Source organism: Protopterus annectens, chromosome 3.part0 (assembly GCF_019279795.1).
Source record: "Protopterus annectens isolate FY-2018-M chromosome 3.part0, PAN1.0, whole genome shotgun sequence".
Classification (NCBI taxonomy): domain Eukaryota; kingdom Metazoa; phylum Chordata; order Ceratodontiformes; family Protopteridae; genus Protopterus; species Protopterus annectens.
In genome coordinates this window covers 241,188,453-241,209,352 of record NC_056731.1, presented here as the reverse complement: position 1 = coordinate 241,209,352, position 20,900 = coordinate 241,188,453, and the positions used below count along the sequence as shown (strand labels likewise).

Genomic DNA, 20,900 nt, shown 5'->3' with positions numbered 1-20,900 from the left:
TGTGAGGCCACACAAGTCAGCCTCAGTAGTACTGATCCTGGCAAGAGATTTGGTGAGTTCCTTAATCAAATCCCTCTGCAATCTAGTGAAGTGTGCCAAATAATTCAGAGATCTGACAGCAAATGTTGCTGAAGGATAAACACACTTCCCAAATCTGTCCAATCCCCTTGACTCCTTGTTAGGGTGATGGACAGAACTCTGTTCCACGAGTTCCTTCTTGGTGGCCGCCACCACAACAATAGCATCTACTGGTACTCCCTTGCTCTAAAACTCCCTTCCTTTGGGTGGTGCCAAAATCCAGTCTGGTCTTTTGTGGATTGACTCAGCCATGTCTGGTTCCTTCCACATCTGCCTACAAATCAAGTCAATGAGCTCATCGGTGGGCAGAATTACCCAAGAGGTATATGGGCCATAAAGGCTTCCAGGAATACAGATTCCACTTGGGAAGGGTTATTGGTGGACCATCCACCCCTCTGCTTAAGGATTTATAGAATGCCTCCAAATGAGATGTCATTGGGTGGTGATCTTGGGGATCCTTACCCCCCATCAAAATTGGTAACTTCAGTGACCGACTCCTAGGGGAATCCTCTTGCACCTACTCTTCCTAGGGACTTCCTCGGTGGGGTGTTCCGAGAAGTACTGGAAGAAATGGAAGTACCCCACTAGGTAGCCTGGAGACCTTCGGCTCGCTGTCCCTGCAGAGTAGAGTGATGAGATTCAAGGCACAGAGACACACAGGACACAGAGGGAAGATCTGAGGAGGGTGAGGCTACCCGTCCTGCAGAGACAGGGAAAACTCTCTTCACTGCCTCAATGGTGGACCTCTTTTGGGAGGAGGCCAACGGACCCAAGAAGTCATGCTTCCAAACAGTCTGCTTCCTCTGACCCAAAGGCAGTGCACCTGAGGCAGAAATTGGAGGCGCGCTGTCCAATGCCGAAGCTCTGTGGGGTAAAGATGGTTCAGACAATTTGACTCTAATGCCTCTGATTGAACAGGGGTGTCCTGACTCAGAGTTGACACTTGGAGCTGGTGCACTCAAAGAAAATATCGAAGTGGAAGTTACTATGATCTTTGGATCAGACACAGGCAGTCCCACTAGAGTCAGATCCAAGGGCTCCAAAGCCATGGGTCAAGATCAGAGGAGGAGTCATGACAGGGGATGTAGTGCTGGTAAGAGTTGCCTGACCAGGAGGGGTAGGAATTGGAAGAACTCCCCTCTGGATCTGTGCCAAGAGAAACTCCCTCCTCATTCTACCCATGTCAGCTTCTGTCAGGCTCCTGGAAGAATGAGAGGATGAGGTGACAGAGGAGGATCTGGAATGTTGGCATGTCTCTAAGAAAGATGAAGGGACTCTAGAAGATCCATGGAAGCTACATACCTTGTATGGGGTGAGGGGCTTTGGATCTGAGGCCACTGGATCCAAGGAAGTCAGTCTAGTATCTGACTTCCTGGGCTTATGGGCTGGATCAGACACTGGATCCAACTAAGGAGATGAAGAGCCAGATGGATCTGAGGGCCTCTTTCTCAGCTCATTGGTGTCGGATCTAGGGGGTTGAGCCCCAGATAAAGACTCAGAAAAGGTCAAGGGAGGCAGACCTTTCAAATGTAATTTGTTTTTGTGGTCCATAATCACCCTTGGGTTAAATGACCTGCATATACAGCAATCCACTTTGAGATGGTTACGGCACAAACAATAAACACATCAATCATGTGCATCTGATACAGGAAGTTTGTGACCACGTTTTAAACCCCAAAGAATTTCTGCTATGTCTGTAACTAAAGGAAAACAGATAACCACACTTTTTTCTTAAACAATAACGAGAAAAAGGGGAAAGGGAGAGGAAATGCTAACAATGGTAATCAGAGATACACTAGAAAATGTAAAAAGGGAAAGAAGCATGAATACCCACTATGGTAATTAAGAATTACATGGATATAAGTAGGGTGGTAACTAAAAATATAATTGTAGAAAGAAAGTTATATCAGACTTATCAAAAAAAAAAAAGCTCAAGAGCTCACAGCGACTACGTCCTTTCCAGAAAGTGGCAAACGAACTCTGCGGATGCTAAGGATAGAGCACTGTGGGTAAGGGAGGAGATCCAAAGTTTCCAGTGACCATGAGCTGAAATTAAATTCAAAGTTGAATCTGAGGGTCAGATCTGAACCCAGCTGTTGAGGAATGAATGAAAACTGACATCTGATATGGCACATTCCTATCTGCTGTAGAGATCGCATTTTCCACCCCTAAAAGGACCGTCTCCAGAAACTAAAAAGGGAGAATTTGGTTTTGTAAATTCAAGAATTTAGATCTGATACTACTGAAGAAACAGCCCCCCCACCCCAAAGCAGAGGGGGAAGCTCTTACTGGACATCACCCAAGGGGCAGAGGTGGCCTGCCAAACCAAGGCTTCAGAGGTTCTTTCTCAGAGAAGCCTTTCAAGTACTCCTGAACAGCTGCTCTCTGAAGGCAGTTGGGGGTACGTATCCCTGCACCCAAAAACCTGACCATCAGTCAAGACAAATGCATGCAACGGATCATTACCAGAAGCCATTTCTTTCCCTTCTACACTCATCCTCCATACCAAAAAAAAAAAGATTTCCTTAGGTTTCACCCTCACAAAGGGAAGAAGCTGCTTCAGAAATAAGAAAGCTTTTAAGAAATCAAGTCATCCAAGAAGTCCCCCCAGACCAGACAGGATATGGAATTTGCTCAACGTTCTTTTCAGTGCCAAAGAAAAATGGGGATTTAAGGCCAATTTTAGACCCAAGCCACTTGAACAAGTTTGTGAAGCATACAAAATTCTGAATGGCAATGGATCAGTTCATTTTGTTCCACCTACTGAGGAAGGACAACTAGATGTACCCTATAGATCTTCAGGATGCATACTACCACATAAAAATGGACAAACGCTGCAGGAGGCATCTTCGCTCCAAGCTGGGAGCCAGTCAATCCCAATTCAGAACTCTGCCCTTTGGTCTCACCCCCCCCCCCCCCGGGTGGTTACCAAGTGAAATGCAGTAGTGGCAGCTCATGTACAACTCCAGGGTTTCTAGATATTCTCATACTTTAAACGACTGATTCATCACCACCCCTACCAGGAATCTATTCATTTAAGTCATAAGAGATTCCTTTTTCCAACTGAGTACAGATCTGGGAACCACAGTGAATCTAACAAAATCCAAGCCACAATCAGTTCAGTGACTAGAGTTTCAGAGTATTTTGGATGCAAAACTTCAGACAGCAAGGCTCCCCCAGACAAGAGTTACATTGCTTCACCAACAGGTCCCACCAAAAGTCAGGAGGAAAACTAATCTACTGGGCTACATGACAGCTTCTACTGCATTATATCCCATAGCCATATTTTATGCATGAGAACTTTATTGGACTCTGATGGTTCAATGGTCAATTAGAAAGCAACCCATATCCTTTCAAGGGTCACTAATGAAGATTTGCAGAGCACACACACAGCAACGGGTGGAATCTCCACATGTGCTTCAAGGACATCTTTTCATTATTCCTTTCCCCCAAGCCACAGTAACCATGGATGCTTCCGAAGTGGGATGGGAGTGGACATTATCGGCGAAAGTCAGTCCAAGGTACATGGTCACAAACACAGGCCAGTCTACACATCCGTGTACTGAAGAACAGAGCAGTCCTCCTAGTGTTGCAGGCTTTTCAAAATGAGCTCCTCTTGGATGTGATTTCTATCCAGACAGATAACATGGCAGTTGTTTCATACACCAACAAACAGGAAGGAACAGAAAAGGAACCAGAACCAAATGTAAAGAAAAAGAAAAAGAACAGGCAAGAAGCTGTAAGCTTATAAAACAACAAAGAAGGAAAACACAAATTCCAACAAGTAGTTTTAATAAAATCCTCTAGCGCCTCGGCAATAGCCTTCAAAGCAGAATAAAAAAACATACTCTGAAACGCATTTAAATACCAAGGCTAATTGAATAATTAGCCATTAAACAATTTAATTAAAGTAAAACCTTCCAATTACACTCAACACTGATTCCACCAGGGGTTAGTGTACCATACTTCAATATAAACAGAGTTTCTTTATATAATATTTTTTTCTTGATATCAGTATTAAACCTATTAACAGGTATATGTCCAAAAATTGTACCATGCAACCCCTCTGGGTTTCCATGGTGATGTTCTTGAAAGTGTGCAGCAAGAGGGCTTTCAAGCCTACCATGTTTGATATCTCTAATATGCCTGCATATATATATATATATATATATATATATATATATATATATATATATATATCCACAGGGAAAGGTATCCATACTAAGTCACTAAGTTAGGATTTCTAGTTATTCTACAATCTGGTGAAGAAAATCCAGCATGTACTAAAATGTCTTTGAGACTCCAACCCTTGCGATATGAAAACAAAGGAACCTTAAATAGTATATCTCAGAGTTTTTTGAACCTTAATAAAAAACCCCAGTAATGCTGTATCATCTTTTTTATCTCTTTAGATAAAAGATCATAGGTAGTCACAACATAAACTTTTCTAAAATTGTCTTCAGTGTATGTAGTACAATTTTTAACTTCCTGATTTTTCCTTTCTACATAACTATTATGTGTGTTCTTTCTCACTTTGTTCAGTGAGGCATAAACAACTTCTCTACAGTAACCTCTCTCTACACAAGTCAGCTTTTTGAATTAATTCACTATCCAACTTGTTGCTGTTATGACATAACCTCTTAACCCTAAGAAGTTCACCATAGAGGAGAGATTTCAAAAGATGAGAGGATAACAACTTTGGACATCTAGAAAATGAATACCATTTTTAAATTTTCTATATACATTACTAATAACTTTTCCATTCAATTCTCCTTCTAAAGAAATATCCAAAAAGGTAACTTTTTTACCAGTCTGTAAACCGTCAAACTGTAATGAAAATCTGTTGTTCTGAAGACCATCTATGAAACGCATAACCTGTTCCTGGCCCCCTTGACAAACAAAAATTAAATCATCTATAAACCTGTAGTACCGAACTACGTGCTTTTTAAAAATATATTATGTTACAGATGCTCCATTTCAAATAATCCCATCATGATATTTGCATACATAGGGGCAAATGCTGCCCTCATGGCCGTACCTTTCAATTGGTGGAATAACTGACCATGAAATTCAAAACAGTTGTTAGTTAAACAAAATTCAACCAATTCAATTATGTGATATGTTAGTGGGCTGTCACCCAAGGTTCTTCTTAAGGCTTCTAGCCCAAATTGATGTTGAATACTTGTATACAAGCTTTTAACACTGATGGTTAACCAATACATGTCATCTGACCAGGTAATTAAAAGAACCTTAGATAAAAAAAAAAATCAAAACTATCCTTTATAAAATGAAGATTGCTTTGTGCTATAAGGTAAAAGAAAATTATGTAAAAAGGTTCCCATATTGTTCAAAAAATATTTACACTATGAAACTATAGGGCGGCCAGGAGGGTTGTGAATATTTTTACAGATTTGAGGCAGGCAATAGAATTTAGCCATTTCACAATCCTTAATATCATAATTATTGTTAATATCATCCTCTATGAAATAACCTAGCCTTAGTCCCTTTTCTAATAACTCTAAATACTTCTTAATAGCATCCTGATATTGTGTCATATCACATTTCCTATGTGTTGTTGTTGTCATTCAGATGTTCAAAACACATTTTGGCATACTGGGTAAAATGCACAACAACTTTATTACCATTGTCTGCTGGCTTGAAAATAAGTTATTTATTATTGCTCAACTCCTGCAGTGCCCTCCACTCTAGTTTTGCCAGATTACAACTAATTTGGCTCTTATTTTTTATAAAATCATTATACAAAGATTCCAGTGCAAAATTCACCAGACGAAAAATACTGAATACCTTCGTGGATAAAATGAGGAATAAATTGACTTTTACAAATCAGTTTAGACGTGTAATTTACAATATGCATTTAACGCCTCATCATTCTCCAATTCAGATAGACATGAGTAAAAAACATCATTTGACACACCTTGAAAGTATTAACATTCCGAGTAATTACATTGTTCTCATTCTGTCTAAAAAAATTTACCAGATGCAGTTTACGTATCAAACAAAACATGTCTTTTTTTAAGCATATGCAGTCTCGGAATGTAGAGAAACAGAGGCCAGTCTACACATCAGTGTACTGAAGAATAGAGCAGTTCTCCTAGTGTTAAAGGCTTTTCAAAATGCTCTCCTCTTGCATGGGATTTCTACCCAGACAGATAACATGGCAGTTGTTTCGTACATCAACAAAAACAAAGGAACCAGTTTTTATCTGTTGTACTGAGAGGCCATAATATCTTCTCACAGTTTTCTAAAAGCAAGACATCCAATCTCCTTGCGGACAGGTAGAGCAGGTAGATTCCACCCCCTCACGAGTGGTCCCTCGATCCATTAGTAATGGAGTGGATTTTCAGGCATTGAAGCCGACCTTACTGCAATCTTTTCAACTCTCCCCGCAACAAAAGAATCCATCAAATTCTTGGCTCTAATCCCACAAGAGGGGGAGGCATCCAGGAATGCTCTAACACATTCTTTGCTCCCAGGATTCCTTTATGCCTTTCCTCAGACATCTCTGATTCCAAGGTTTCTGCAGAAAGCATTATTGATGAAAATCACAGTCATCCTCATAGCACCTTACAGTCCTTGACAGGGGTTGTATTAGGCTTGGAACCAAATCTAATTTCTCACCTGCTGGGATCAGCTCACCCAAACATGCAGTCGCTCAAATGGACCCCACAGTTTCTCCAATTCCAATGACAGTTCAACAGACCAGGTTTGCATCTTCAGTTGTTTACAGTTTGTCCTCTTTCCAAACAGTTTCTACTAGAAAAAATTACAAAAAACAAATGGAAAAAGTTTTCCATTTGGGAGGTTGAAAATTCTGACCTCTTCCAGCAATTTTAGACTTTTTTGCCCATCTTTTTCAATATGGTGCCACCTACTGTACCATCCAAGTACAGTTAGCTGAGATACCCTCTTTCCGCATGGGTGAAAATCACAAGTCCACAGCAGCTCTTAGAATATCCAAGGCTTTCTTTAGAGGAACTTTTCTTCTATGCCCACCACTTAGAGATCTAGTTCCTCCCTGGGACATTACTCTTTTACTGCAAGCACTGAACAGTCCCCCGTTTGAACCTGCTGCTAGGGGGTGACCTAAAGTTTTTATCATCAAAGACCATATTTTTGGTTGCTACCACTTCTACCAGGAGAATTTCTGAGCTGTATGCCTTGTCCACAAAATCTCTTTACCTAATACTTCACAAAGACAGAGGGTGCCTGAAAACCAGCTTCTCCTTTCCCCCTCAGGAGGCTTCTGAATTATCTATTAATGAGTCCCATAAACCATCCAGTAATCTTTCCCAATTTTTAATCAAGGGTGAATATGCACTACAGTTGCTAGATGTTCATCACCCATTACATTTTTACTTACATCAGACAAAACCATTCATAGGTTGGTACTAGGCTATCGGCCCTAGGGCCTATGCAAGCCTAGCCATAACAATTCCCTGGATATTTCTTCCCACAATATTTACTTCTCCGGGCCCGTCTAGTAGGGCGACTGACATGAGCCCCAGGGTGAATTTCCTATCTCACATCCTATCATCAAGGTTCCTTTTGAAGAGGGCCAATGTGGCGCTCTGCTTGATATGGAGGAGGTGGGGGAGGTGGAGGATCAGGTAAAAGCAGCTGCTGCACTTGTTTAGGGGGAAAGCAAAAGTATTGCAGCAAGGCTGGTTCCATGACTGAAAATCATGTGCGTCACTTTCATGTTGAAAGACTACTCGTGAGGTACTACAACAGACTTGCTCAATTTGTCTGCTATCACGATGGACTTCCCAGAATGTGTGTTGCTGTCAGAAAGTGGTTGGAAGAGATTGCCCATTCCCACACTCTGAGGACTTCTCGACACAAGGGGTAAGACCTGGTTCCCCCTTGCTTGTTGATGTATGAGACTACTGACATGTCTGTCTGTATCACAACTGCCCTGAAAGGAAGAGAGTCTTGGAAGGCCTGCAATGCTAACAGCACTGCTCTCATTTCCAGGATAGTAATATGCATATTGGCTTCTTTGAGGGGCCAAGTGCCTTGGACACTCTTCCCCAGGAAATGTCACCCCAATTCAGTCTGGGGAGCGTCCGTGGTCACTACAGCTTTGGGCTGAGGGAAAACAAAAGGGCAGCCTTCTAGAACTTGATATGATCAAATTTTTATTTATTTATTTATTTATTTTACATTTGTTGACCGGGCTAGTCCAGCTGGATTAATGTCCATTTTCAGTGGAGGCCCGGGGAGAAAAGCTCCAGAGGATTGAAACAGTTATAGGAAATACAATTGTATTATAGAAAGGGAAGAAATATAAGTACAAATATTAAATATCTTAACTAATTAAGTGAGGTCATAGGGTAGAACTAGCCAAACAATAGAATATCAAAACACAAATTTTTTTTTTTTTTTTTTTGTGAGTTAAGTAATATTTACAGCAAAGAGATAATAACTCAGTTGAAGTAAAAGATGAAAACGAAGTGGTTGAAAGGATTTATAACAAAATTAGGAGGGTGTCTACAAATCCACCACCAAAGGTATTATTTTTTATTTATTTACTTATTTGACATTTGTTGAAATGCTTAGTCCAACTGAGCTGTTGCCCTTTTTCAGATGAGGCCCAGGGAGAAAAGCTCCACAGTTAACACACACGTAAAGTATAGCACAATATTTAAAAGTTAGTTTGTAGTTAATGTTGAGGCTCCAGGGATTTTACAAACATATATATAATCATCATCAAGAACACAGTTACAAAAGGTTATAGTTACATAGCAACACCAAAAAAAGGAAATGTCAGGAAGCAATATTAACCTCTAAATATTTTAGGTATCTCTTGCATGCCTGAGTGATTCTTATTTGGGATAACACGGGTTGATAACGAATTGACCATTGTGTTGTTAACATTCATTGAAGAATTCTCACACAAAATCTTGCTAGATGAACTAAAATTATGGCTGCTGACATTGACCCCAAAGCTTGAAGAATCAGACAGGCTGAAATTGTGGTACTGTGAATTATTTTTCTGACCTGGAATCTGATAATCTGCACTTTTGAGAGAGAAAGATATGCTGCCAATGAAACCATGTTGAAAACTGCTCCTATGAATTCCAATGTTTGAGATGGTTGTTAAGTGAGACTGTAATTTATGGTTATACTCAGATGGGAGCAAGTCTGGAGTACCTGATCACTTGCTCTAATTAGTGTATGCCTGGTCGGGGTGGTAATGAGCCAGTCATCCAAGTATGGAAAGACTCAGAATCCCTGCAGTTTCAGGTGAGCTGCTATCACTACCATGCATTTGCTGAACACCCTGGGGGCTGTGGTGAGGCTAAAGGGCAGTGCTCTGAATTGGTTTTGACTGGCTCCCAAACATATTAACCTGAAAGCACAGCTCACCAAGAAAAAAACAAGACACACCACTTGGTCACGACTGCTGAATTCCAAAATGTTTATTCTTCACACAGGTTAAGTGCTTTCATCCAAAGCCTCTTGGACTTCTTCAGAACACTTAAAACCTCAACCCTTAAATACCCATACATCCTAATGACATAATAAATTAATAAACCAATTAAATATTCTAAAAAACATTACAACATTAAAGAAAAGTACAGTTTTGTACCTACCATAAATGTAGATGTTCGAAGATCCACATTGCTGCAGTCCTAACACTTGGGTAGTCCGCTGTCCCTCGGTCGGCCCGAATATCAGAGTATAAGGCTGACGTCGGTCAAGGCGCATTTGACTGACATCAGAACGTCAGGGTACAAATTCGCATGACCGACGTCATATCCTCAGTCTTTTCTTGCCCCAGATGTCAGAAGACCCTAAAAAGAAAGGTCAAAACCCATAGACAACAACTAAACAACTAACCAGCCTAACACCAAAAATATGTACAATATATACAATTATACAATTATACCTCAGATGGATAACCCAACCCACACCACCACCTCAAACTACAGAGGGGAAGGAGGGAGGAGCAATGTGGATCTTGAACATCTACATTTATGGTAGGTACAAAACTGTACTATGTTCTTCATCTCACATTGCTGCAGTCCTAACACTTGGGTAGAATCCCAAAGCAGAGGTAAGGGAGGATGGCTAAACTATAATGAAGCAGGAGCTGCCAAAATGCCCTGTAACACAGCAGTGGCAAAACCAGCCCTGGATTTAGAGTACAGTGGAAGGTGGTAATGCCTAGAGAAGGTATGCACTGAACTCCAAGTGGCTGCCTCCAAAATATCCTTAGTAGCCACCCCTCAAAAAGCTGTTGAAGTGGCAGTAGCCCTAGTGGAATGAGGCCTAATCCCAGCTGGAATCTCTTTGCCATGATGGGAATAACAGAAAGCAATGCAAAATCCAATCCACTTAGAAATAGTTTGTTTTGACACAGGCTTGCCCTGAGAGCACAAAGCAAAAGAAACTAATAACTGCTGAGATTGTCTGAACCCTTTAGTTCTGTCCAAATAATATCGCAACTGCCTGTGTACATCTAAAGTGTGCAAAATCTTTTCCCCTTTAGTTTGGGGATTTGCATAGAAAGTAGGCAAATGAATAGTTTGGTTTAAAGCCACACTAGAAACCACTTTAGGCATAAATGAAGAATTAGTACGAGATACCCTATCCTTATGGAAAATTAAGAAAGGCTCAACTGCCATAAGGGCCTGCAATTCAGAAACCCTTCTTGCAGAGGTAATGGCCAACAAAAAAGCAGTCTTCCATGACAAATATTTCAACTCAGCAGTAGCTGCAGGCTCAAAAGGTTGTAGAGTGAGTTTCTCCAACACAAAATTGAGATCCCAAGCAGGAGTAGGAGCTCTACGTGGGGGTCTTATATTCTTTGCCCCTCTAAGAAATTGCTTGAACAAAGGCTGAGAAAACAATGGTGGGTCACAGTCGTAGTGAGCTGAAATTGCTGCAGCATGAATCTTAATAGAAGAGAAGGACAAACCTTTGTCCAATAACTCAGTAAGATATTGAAGAGCCACACTTAAATCAGGCTCAGAAACATCCAAATCCTTAGCTGCACTCCAAAATAAAAATCTCTTCCATTTACACTTTCCTTGTACTAGGCCTTCTAGCTTCCAAAATCACATTCAAAACTTGTTGTGGAAGTTGAGACCCTTTATGGTTTAAAACAGAATATGCCATGCTGTTAGGTGAAGAGAGTGAAGCTTGACATTGAGCAAATGACTGTCCTCCTGGGACAACAGATGAGGAATCAAAGGCAAAGGCCATGGAGGCTTCCGTACCAGACTTCTTAGTAATGGGTACCAGTGCTGTCGAGGCCAATCTGGAGCTATCAAAATCATCCTTGGCTTGTCCTGTCTGACCTTCAGAAGTACCTTTGGGAGGAGAGGCAGCAGTGGAAAGGCATACACATGATTTTTCCAACTGAAAGAAAGAGCATCCACTTTCCAAGCTGTGGGATGAAACCGCTTTGTGCAAAACTTTGGCAGCTGGTGGTTTAGTGGAGAAGCGAACAGATCTATGTCTGGAGTTCCCCAGGACACTGTCAATTTCTGAAATACATGAAGATCCAGTTTCCACTCGTGGGGATCCATGATTTGTCTGCTTAACACATCTGCTAAGGAGTTCTGTGCTCCCGGCAGAAACCTTGCCTGAAGACTTAGTTGTAAACTGAGAGCAGTCTCCCACAAAATCATTGCTTGCCTGCATAGAGGATAAGAATGTGTTCCCCTTGCTTGTTGATGTACCACATGACAGTTGTGTTGTCTGTTAGAATCAACACCTGCCCTGGAAGAAGTAAATCCTTGAAAGCTATTAATGCAAACTGGACTGCTAACATCTCCTTCAAGTTGATATGTAGATGCTGTAGTCTGACAGGCCACTTGTCTTGTATCCACTTTCCGTTTAAATGAGCTCCCCAAGCTTTGTCTGAGGCATCTGTTGTTAAAATTTGACTCGCCTCTGGCCGGGTCACAGAGAGTCCCTTGTTTAGGTGACATTCCTGAGCCCACCACAAAAATTCCTTTTGAATGCAAGGTATTATTTGAATGACAGTGTCCAGATGCTGGCAGTGCTGTGTCCATACATTTTTGAGATACCATTGCAACTTCCTCATATGCAGTTTGGCATTGGGAAGCACCAGAATACAAGATGCCATGAACCCTAAGGCTTGAAGGACTGTCCTTGCAGTCAGCCCAGACTGAAGAGATAGATGATGGAAGTAAAGGGAAAGATTCTTTTGTTTGTCCGGGGTTAGAAAGGCCATCTGGGATGCTGTATTCAGTCTTACTCCCAGAAAGCACATGTCTTGAGAGGGTACTAGACTGGACTTTATTTCGTTCACAGAATACCCCAGGCACTGCTATCACATATTCCAAATGACGAAGAAGCTCGTCCCTTTCTTGAGCCAGTATCAGGCAATCGTCCAAATAAGGATAGATTTGTATTCCTTTTAGCCTGAAGAAAGCTATCACTGGAGCCAGAACTTTTGTAAATACTCTGGGCGCAGTAGATAAGCCAAAGGGCAATGCAGAGAACTGATAGTGAGAAGTCCCAGTCCGAAAACGCAGATACTTCCTGCAACTTAGCCTGATAGGAACATGAAGGTAAGCCTCCTTGAGATCCAAAGTTACCATCCAGTGATCCTTGCCCAGCAGAGGTAAAAGCTGTTGTAACGCCAACATTTTGAACTTGGGAATGTCCAGATAAGTGTTGAGGATAGATAAATCCAAAATTGGTCTCCACGTGTTCCCCTTTTGGCACAAGGAACAGGCGAGAATAAAATCCTAGGCCTTTCTGGCATAGGAACCGGCTGTATGGCCCCTATTTGGAGTAACAGAGAAATTTGCTTGTGAGCCTCTATTCTTTGTTGAGGAGGAATGTCTGGCATGCCTTTGAAAGGAGGCAAGGTATGGAAATAAAACCTGTAACCGTGATGTATGATATCCAGTACCCATCTGTCTTGGGTAATCAAACTCCAATTTTCTTTGAAAAGTGCCAACCTTCCTCCCAAAGGTGCTGCCAGGCGAGAAGGTTCTGGCAGCTGAAAAGGTAGGTCATTGGGTCTGTTTACGAAAGGACTGACCCCTGCCCTCACCCGAAGACTGTGCAGGAGAACTTCCTGTCCTAGGCCTGAAAGAGCCCTGACCTCTGCCCCTGCCACGTCTAGATCTACCCCTAGACTGGGAATCATAAGAAGGATACGTCCACCCTTTAGTAGGCCAATTTCTACTAAACTTTGGAGGCTGAACCTGCAAAAAATCTTTAACAGTCTGCATAGACTTAGCCTTGTCTTCCATTTTCTTCAAAACTGCCTCAACAGGAGAACCAAACAAGACATCAGATTGCAAAGGGGCATCCAAGATCCTAGTTTTAACATGGTCAGATAAATTCTGATCCCTCAGCCAGGCATGCCTGCGAAGAACTGACCCAGTGGCAGCCACCCTAGACGAGGCCTGTACAGCATCAAAACCACATTGCAAAGAATGCTTACCCACCTGTTCAGAAACATGCACTAAATCTTGTAACTCTTTACAATCAATACCTTCCGCCAGAGCATCAACCTTAGATTTCAACTGTGAAAGGAGATAATTTTGATATTTCAACATGTGAAACTGGCAATTCAAAGCTCTCATGGCTAGAGTGGAAGAAGTATAAACTTTCTTTCCCCATCTATCCAAGGCCCTGGCCTCTTTATCTGCAGGAACCGGATTCTTGACAACAGAAGCCTTTACACCCTTAGGCCCCTGGCTAACAGTTTCTGGGTCTGCCCTAGGACTCTTAAAAGATACTTATGAGCTTCAGGCACCCTGTAATATCTATCTGGTTTAACAGGAGCAGGAGGCAAAGAATCAGGATTGCGAAGCCTCTGCAAACACATCTTCCACTACATTCAGAACAGGAGGTATAGCTAAAGGCCTATGCTGGGGTAAAACAAAATTCCCTAAGCCTTTTCCTGAATCGAGAAATCCTGACCTTCCCATTTAAAATGCTCTCTCATGGAGTGAAGGGTCTCTGAAAAGAAAAATCCTCAGGAGGAGAAGCAGAAGGAGTAGAATCATCCACATCAGAATCAGAATAATGAGAATACTCCTGCAAGTCTTCAGCCAAGACTCAGACACATCCAAGCCCGCTCATAATCCCCAACACAGGTTCCATCCTAGGCCTCTTATCAGGAGGGGCATAGAACCTCTAATAAAGTAATTAAATCTTCTGCCATTTTAAGCATGTGCTTTTTGGGCACAGAACCTGAAGAACTAGGAGTGACACTCACAGAAGCCAAACTAGACCTGCCTCTAGGAGAAGCCTTGGAAGCAGAAAGAGAGGGCCTAGACACCTTAGGAAGGGAGGGGAGTACAGTTACCTGAGAAGCCCCTACAGCCTGACCTGCCTCCTGGGAGGCCACATCCTGTAAAAACACAGTTTTTCCCTGGGACTCCATAGAGCTCCGCCGAACCACCGCTTCCCCTGAAGCCTCTAAAGAACCGGCGTCCGGTTCGGACGACTCCTCTAACCTAGGTTTAACTGCCTTGTCCTTGTGCTTCTTTGAGGAAGCCGGCGTCGGAGCATCCGACGGCATATTGTAATTGCACCGCTTCCCAAAGACCAAGCTGGCCCAATCCAACCACGCTTTATAGTGCGTTTATTGAACCTAGCACAAAGCGACACCCAACAACGCCGTGCTCAGGTCCCAAACAAGGTATACACAAATTATGGTAATCCCTATGCGGTATCTGTTTCCCACAAGAAATACAGTTATTCACTTTTTCTGACATCCGGTAAACCACTGAGGCAAGAAAAACCAAAATATTCCCCAACGGGTACTTAACCAACTCTGACTTCGGTCTGAAACTCCGAATTCGAAAAATTTCAGAACGCCGAACGGCACTTGCAACACTGCTTCTGCATCGGACCATGCGGCAAAAAAGACCGAGGATATGACGTCGGTCATGCGCATTTGTACCCTGACGTTCTGATGTCAGTCAAATGCGCCTTGATCGACGTCAGCCTTATACTCTGATATTCGGGCCGACCGAGGGACAGCGGACTACCCAAGTGTTAGGACTGCAGCAATGTGAGATGAAGAACATCACTACTATACATAACTTAAAAACATTAAAAACTACCCTAAAATGTACTTTAATTTTAATACAGCTGATATGCTTACGTTGTCATTAATGCCTGGATAATTGGTGGCGTTTAACCGCAACTGCCACCTTAATTCATAAATATCCAGGTGTAAATCTAAAATCCTACCCTGGGCATCCTTGTTCAGTTGTTGCAAAACAAGAAATTTAAATACATGCTCTGGACTTTTAAAAATGTGCCTAGTCAATGCGTTGGTGGCTTTCCTATTTTTTATATCTAACAAATGCTCATCGATCCTGTCTTTAAACCGCCTGCTGGTCTTTCCAATATAAAAAGCTGGGCAGTGTTCACATTTAGCCATGTACACCACATTCTTACTAACACAGTTGAAATGCCATTGAAAATAAATGTTAGTCCCATTAATGCATACTTGGTTACCAGTCTCCATGGTGTTTTGCATACAGTACACATTCCACACTTAAAATTCCCAAAAACTCTATTGGAGCTGTCAAAATCATAGTGGCTTATCATTTCTAGGATTTCCTTAAAAGATCTATCCCTTCTAAAGACAAACCTGGGACCACTCTCCAGCTTGTCCACAAGATGCCTGTCAAACTGCAACAATCTATAGTTCTTTTTAATGGTATGTGTGACCCATTCAACATCCTGGTTAAAGGTAGTAAAGAACATCAACCCTCCACCCCTTTTAAGTTCTGGGTTTTGGTCTCTCTGCATATTCACATTAGCTTCCATGGTCGACACCATAGTTCTTATATGCATCGATTTATAGACACCTTCAGCTCTCTTCTTTTTGATTTCATCCCCCAAAATTTTACAAAGGGGTTCGGGATAGCCGCTTTTTATAAATAGTGCTGTTATAAAATCTATTTCTACCAGGAAGAATAAACATTTTGGAATTCAGCAGTCGTGGCCAGTGCTGTGTCTTGTTTTTCTCTTGGTGAGCAGTGACTGGCTCCCAGCCGGAAACTTAAGTACCTTCCAAATTATCTTTTCATTTCTATGTGATAGACCTTCAGGATGTGTAGTACCGAGCATATCCAGTCATCCTTACCTAAAAAAAAGCAGAACAGACTGAACCGTGACCATCTGAAACTGTGTCAAAGCGCTTTGTTCAAGTTGCTCTTATCCAAAATTGGTCTCTAGTCCCTTGTTTTAAAAAGAATCTTAAGTTCTGGACTCTATCTGGTCTGGTGGGACCTCTTGGATGACTCTTTTCAAGCAGCTGTGTATCTCTAGTGCTGCTTTCCTCTGATTGGGTGGAATATTGGGAATTTTGAATACAGATGGAGGTGGTAGGGAAAAGAGAATTGTACAACCACTGAAAATAACCCTCTGCACTCATGTATCTTTTGTTATATATATAGTCAGGCTCTCTGGTGCAGTGATAAACAACCCCCAACTGCCTCTAGAGGTGGATCGGAGAAGGAATCTCTGGACCCCTGGTTCTGTGGGCCTCCTCTGCCACATGGACATCGTCTATTTGAATCCCCCCCCCACCTCGTGTCCCTGGGGGAGCTCTCCACATGGATCTTGGAAAGGACTCTGGGACTTCTTGATCCACACTTCTAGACCGCTGCACTGATTACCAGAGAAGAATCTTTGAGGAGTCAAAAAACGTACGCCCACTGCAGAGAGGGTCTTTCTATCTCTTTCACACTTGGAATATGTCTAACTTTAGGGCCAAACAAAGAACTACTGTCAAAGGGTGCACTGACTAACAAGGACTTGAATGGCTCCAATCACACAAATGCATCCAGGCATGTCACCAAATAGAAATGCCTGAACCCCCCCCGCTCATCAGGCACGTCAGCTGCATGCAGGATAAGCTTCATGGACAAATTAGAAATAGACTGTACGGTATCCAACTGACAGACAACAGAAGTCTGAGAATTGGCAGCAGTGATCCCAGAAAGTGATTTTTACAGTTCCTTTATCAAGTCCGTTTGCAGTCTTGTAAAGTGTGCCAGGTAGTTCAACGATCTAAGGGCAAAAGTCACTGAAGCATACACACTTCCCAAATCTGTCCAATGCCCTAGACTCCTTGTTACGGGGATGGACAGAAGAACTTAGCTCAGCAAGTTCCTTCTCTGTGGCAGACACCATGAATATAGCATCTACAGGCACTCCCTTGCTCCAATATTCCCTATCTACAGGTAGAGGCAGAATCCAATCTGGTCTTTTGGGGATGGGCTCAACTGCGTCAGGCTCCTTCCACACCTACCAAGAGATCAAATCAATCAGATCATCGGAGGGCGAAGTCACCCAGGAATAGATAGGCCAACTCCAAAGGCTTCCAGGAAAACGGATTCCTCTGGGGGGGGGGGGGAGTTATCAGAGGACCACCGCTACCGTCCCCCTATTTAAGGATGTCAAGAAAGCCTCTGAATGACACGTCTTCAGGTGGTGATCTTAGGGACTTTTCTTCATTGAAATCAGCATCCTCTGTGACTTGACTCCTGAAGCGAGTAGAAATGGCTCCTCTTGCACTTCCTCTTCCTAGGGACTCTCTCAGTGGGATGATCTAGTGAAGCATCGAATGAGATTGTAAAACCTGCTGCATAGCCGGAAGACTTTCAGCTAGTTGCCCCTGTCACGTAGAATGATGTGGCTCAAGGCGCAGAGACATCTGGGATCCAGAGGGAAGATCCAAGAGGGTAGGATACATCCTTCCTGCCAGAGCAGAAAACACTCTCTTCACTACTTCAAAGGCAGAATGCTCCAGGGAGAAAGAAGACAATGGAGCTGAGAAGTCAGGCTTCTGGTCCACTGGCTCCTTCTGCCCCTAAGGCCACCTACCATAGGCAGAAGTCTGAGCAGAGTTGTCAGATGTGGAGGTAATGAGGAGCACAGATGGGTACAAAAACTTCAGAGTCACCTCTAATGTCTCAGACCAAACAGGTGCATTTTGGCTCAGACAGTCATCCCACTTTGAAGACATCTGAGCCAGTGCACTCAAGACAGCTCTGGATCCAAAGATAAGGATATCTTCAGATCTGAACCAGAAGGACCTGGAAAGCTCGAATCCAGGGGCTCCAAAATGACCAGTCGGATCACAGAAGGAGCTGAAAATGACAGCGTGGTAGACGGAAGGGCTTCCTGACCTGAAGGGGTGGGGTCAAGAGAACTCCCATCTGTATTTGTGCAGAGAGGAACTGCCTCATCATTCTGTCAATATCATCTTCGGTCAAACTTCTGGAAGTTTGAGAGGAAGCTAGGGATGGAGACTCAGAGTGCCGTTATTCCAAAAAGATAGAAAGTACTCTGGAAGGCACCAGATCTAAACTTGGTTAGTATCTGGTTCTTGGTAGGAGTCTGACATCTGAAGTGCTTGGATCTGATGAAGGTTTTGTTGGATCTGACGGTGGTCGAACCACAGCAGCCACCTTCAGATCCAATTTATGCTTCTCTTTTGGTGACTTCCAGGAAGGTGTAGTCAAGGATCCAGAAGGTTTAAGAGATTTAGTGGAAGGCTCCATTGATTTTGGTCTGTGGGATTAGAACCTAGCAATAGCTTCTGAGAAGGAAGTAGGAAGTAACCCATTCAAAATGTTTATTTTTTCTGTCCGTCTGCAATTATATGCAGATTAAAGTTTTTACAAACAGTACAATTAACTTGAAGGTGGTCTGGGCTCAAACAATACACAAAAAGTGTGAGTGTCGGACAAAGGCTACTTGTGCCCACACTTTTGGCACTTCTTAAAACCCAAAGGGCCTTTTTCTGACATCCTTACACACTATAACAATAAGAGAGAAAGTAACTTCTTGTAAAGAAGGAAGGAAGAATACGACAGAAAAATATAGGGAGAGATACTGACGATGGTATCAATAATTACAGTGAAAGTGCAAAAAAGAAGAGAAAAAGAGAACAAAATACTAATTATGGTATTAAAAGTACTACACGTAGTATAATAGGAGGATTAACTATAAAACTCTGAAAAAGATCATTTTAAAGTATTTATTGTTTTTAAAGAATTACTGAAGAGCTTAGGATGACGACGTCTAATCGTAAAAGTGGCAAACAAGATCTGGGTTATATTAGGGGTTGGTGCATTACGGTTAAGAGAGGAGTCTGAGAGCTTTCTGGTGGCTATGAGCTAAAGTAACGTCCAAGTCAGATCCGAGGATCAGATCCAAACCCCAACAGTTGAGGACAGAATGAAAATTGATAGCATCAGATCAGAAATTAGTTTCTGAATGCTAATAATGCACTGAAAACACAATTATGCCCCTCCTAACACTATGCATCCATGGAAACTGTTCCCTTCACTTCAGGGAAATGGTTCCCATTACTCCATCCTCCAGATTATCTTTTATGTAAAATTATAATGCACTTTTTAAAATATTAAATTAATACAAGTAAAACGAATGTGCTAGGAAACAGGAACACAAATGCCTAGGCTGAAGAGACCCATAGACACCTCTGTGCTCTTCAAAGCAGCAAAATAAACTGAATTGAAATGTGTGTGTGAATACAAGCACTCTGCGGCAGAATACTGTTAATGCAAAAGCATGCACCATAAACAGGGATTGCTTAAAAGTTCAGTTACTGAACAGAGAAATACAATGCAAGCATCTATGGTAGAGAGGCTCTTGTTTTCTTTAGGCACACTTTTAAATAACTGTCTGCTGTTCATGGAAAAAATGAGAGAGAAAAGAAAAAAAATGTGATACACAAGACAAAGTGTGAATTAACATAACTCAACATTTCTGAACTGGAAGGAAAGAGAAGTGAGGTTCTTTCAAAATTAAGGACACTCTGTTAGCTAAAGAACACAAATGTGGATTTTTTTGGACATATGCTACCCCTCTAGGAATGAGTCTCCAACATTAAAAAATAGACCATATCTAATTCACTTCAATTAATTCAATTAATTAATTAAATTATTAATTAATTGACTGATTAATTAATTGAATGAATTCATTTTGGTGGGTCATTTCAGTATTATGCAATGTAAATCACTACAATAAACATACGCACACTGTAAACCTCGAATTAGTGTTATTTGGATTTGTTACATTAATGGAGTTTCTATCTAGTAACTGTTGCTCATAAAATGCAGTAATTGTTTTTTACAAAGCTTAACCAGAAAGACATTTTCTTAGCACTTTAGGAAGAAAAATGTGTATATTTAATTCAGGATACACAAAAAGTGGATAATTTCAGTGAATATGCTGCATTTTTCTCCAATCTACATACTTGCCTAACAGTACAAGTACTGAAGAAACTAAACCCTGCAATCACATCAGTTGATCATACCAGAATCCTTGAATATGAATAAACATTCACCTACCATCCATATAATATATTGATTAATGTAGTCTGGATCACTAAGCTGGTTTATTAATGGAAGGAGAATTCCCCGTGAAAGTATTTCCTGGAAAAAAAGAATAAACTATAAATGCCGCAGTTACTATCAATAAACCATAACATTCTATATCATTGTGAAATATGTTACAGACTGCATACACAATATTAAAAACACATACTACAAATTATACAAAAACAGGTGTTCATTAGTTATTTCAGGAAAATAACTCTAAGACCACTCTCAGATGCACTACTGTAGTCAGGACTACTCAACTTTTTAGTCTACTTCTTCCCCTTCCAGACAACAGCTAAGGGGTGGGTACCTCAATGCCATCACAACTATCCTACTTTTCTGGAGGCAACAGTGCAAATATTCAAGACAGTGAGCAGCTTCACACTTCACAGAAGACCAGCAATCCAGGCAGAGTGCTTAAAGGAAACC

At 41.8% G+C, this 20,900-nt stretch overlaps 1 protein-coding gene across 1 annotated transcript in view; it reads right to left on the bottom strand.

The window, feature by feature from the left end:
• SNX13 (sorting nexin 13) overlaps positions 1–20,900 on the bottom strand; it is a 1,298,295-nt gene that overhangs the window by 1,120,037 nt on the left and 157,358 nt on the right. Inside the window, 1 exon segment of the mRNA XM_044065560.1 lies at positions 20,442–20,525. Within this exon segment, the coding sequence (XP_043921495.1) occupies positions 20,442–20,525 (84 nt within the window).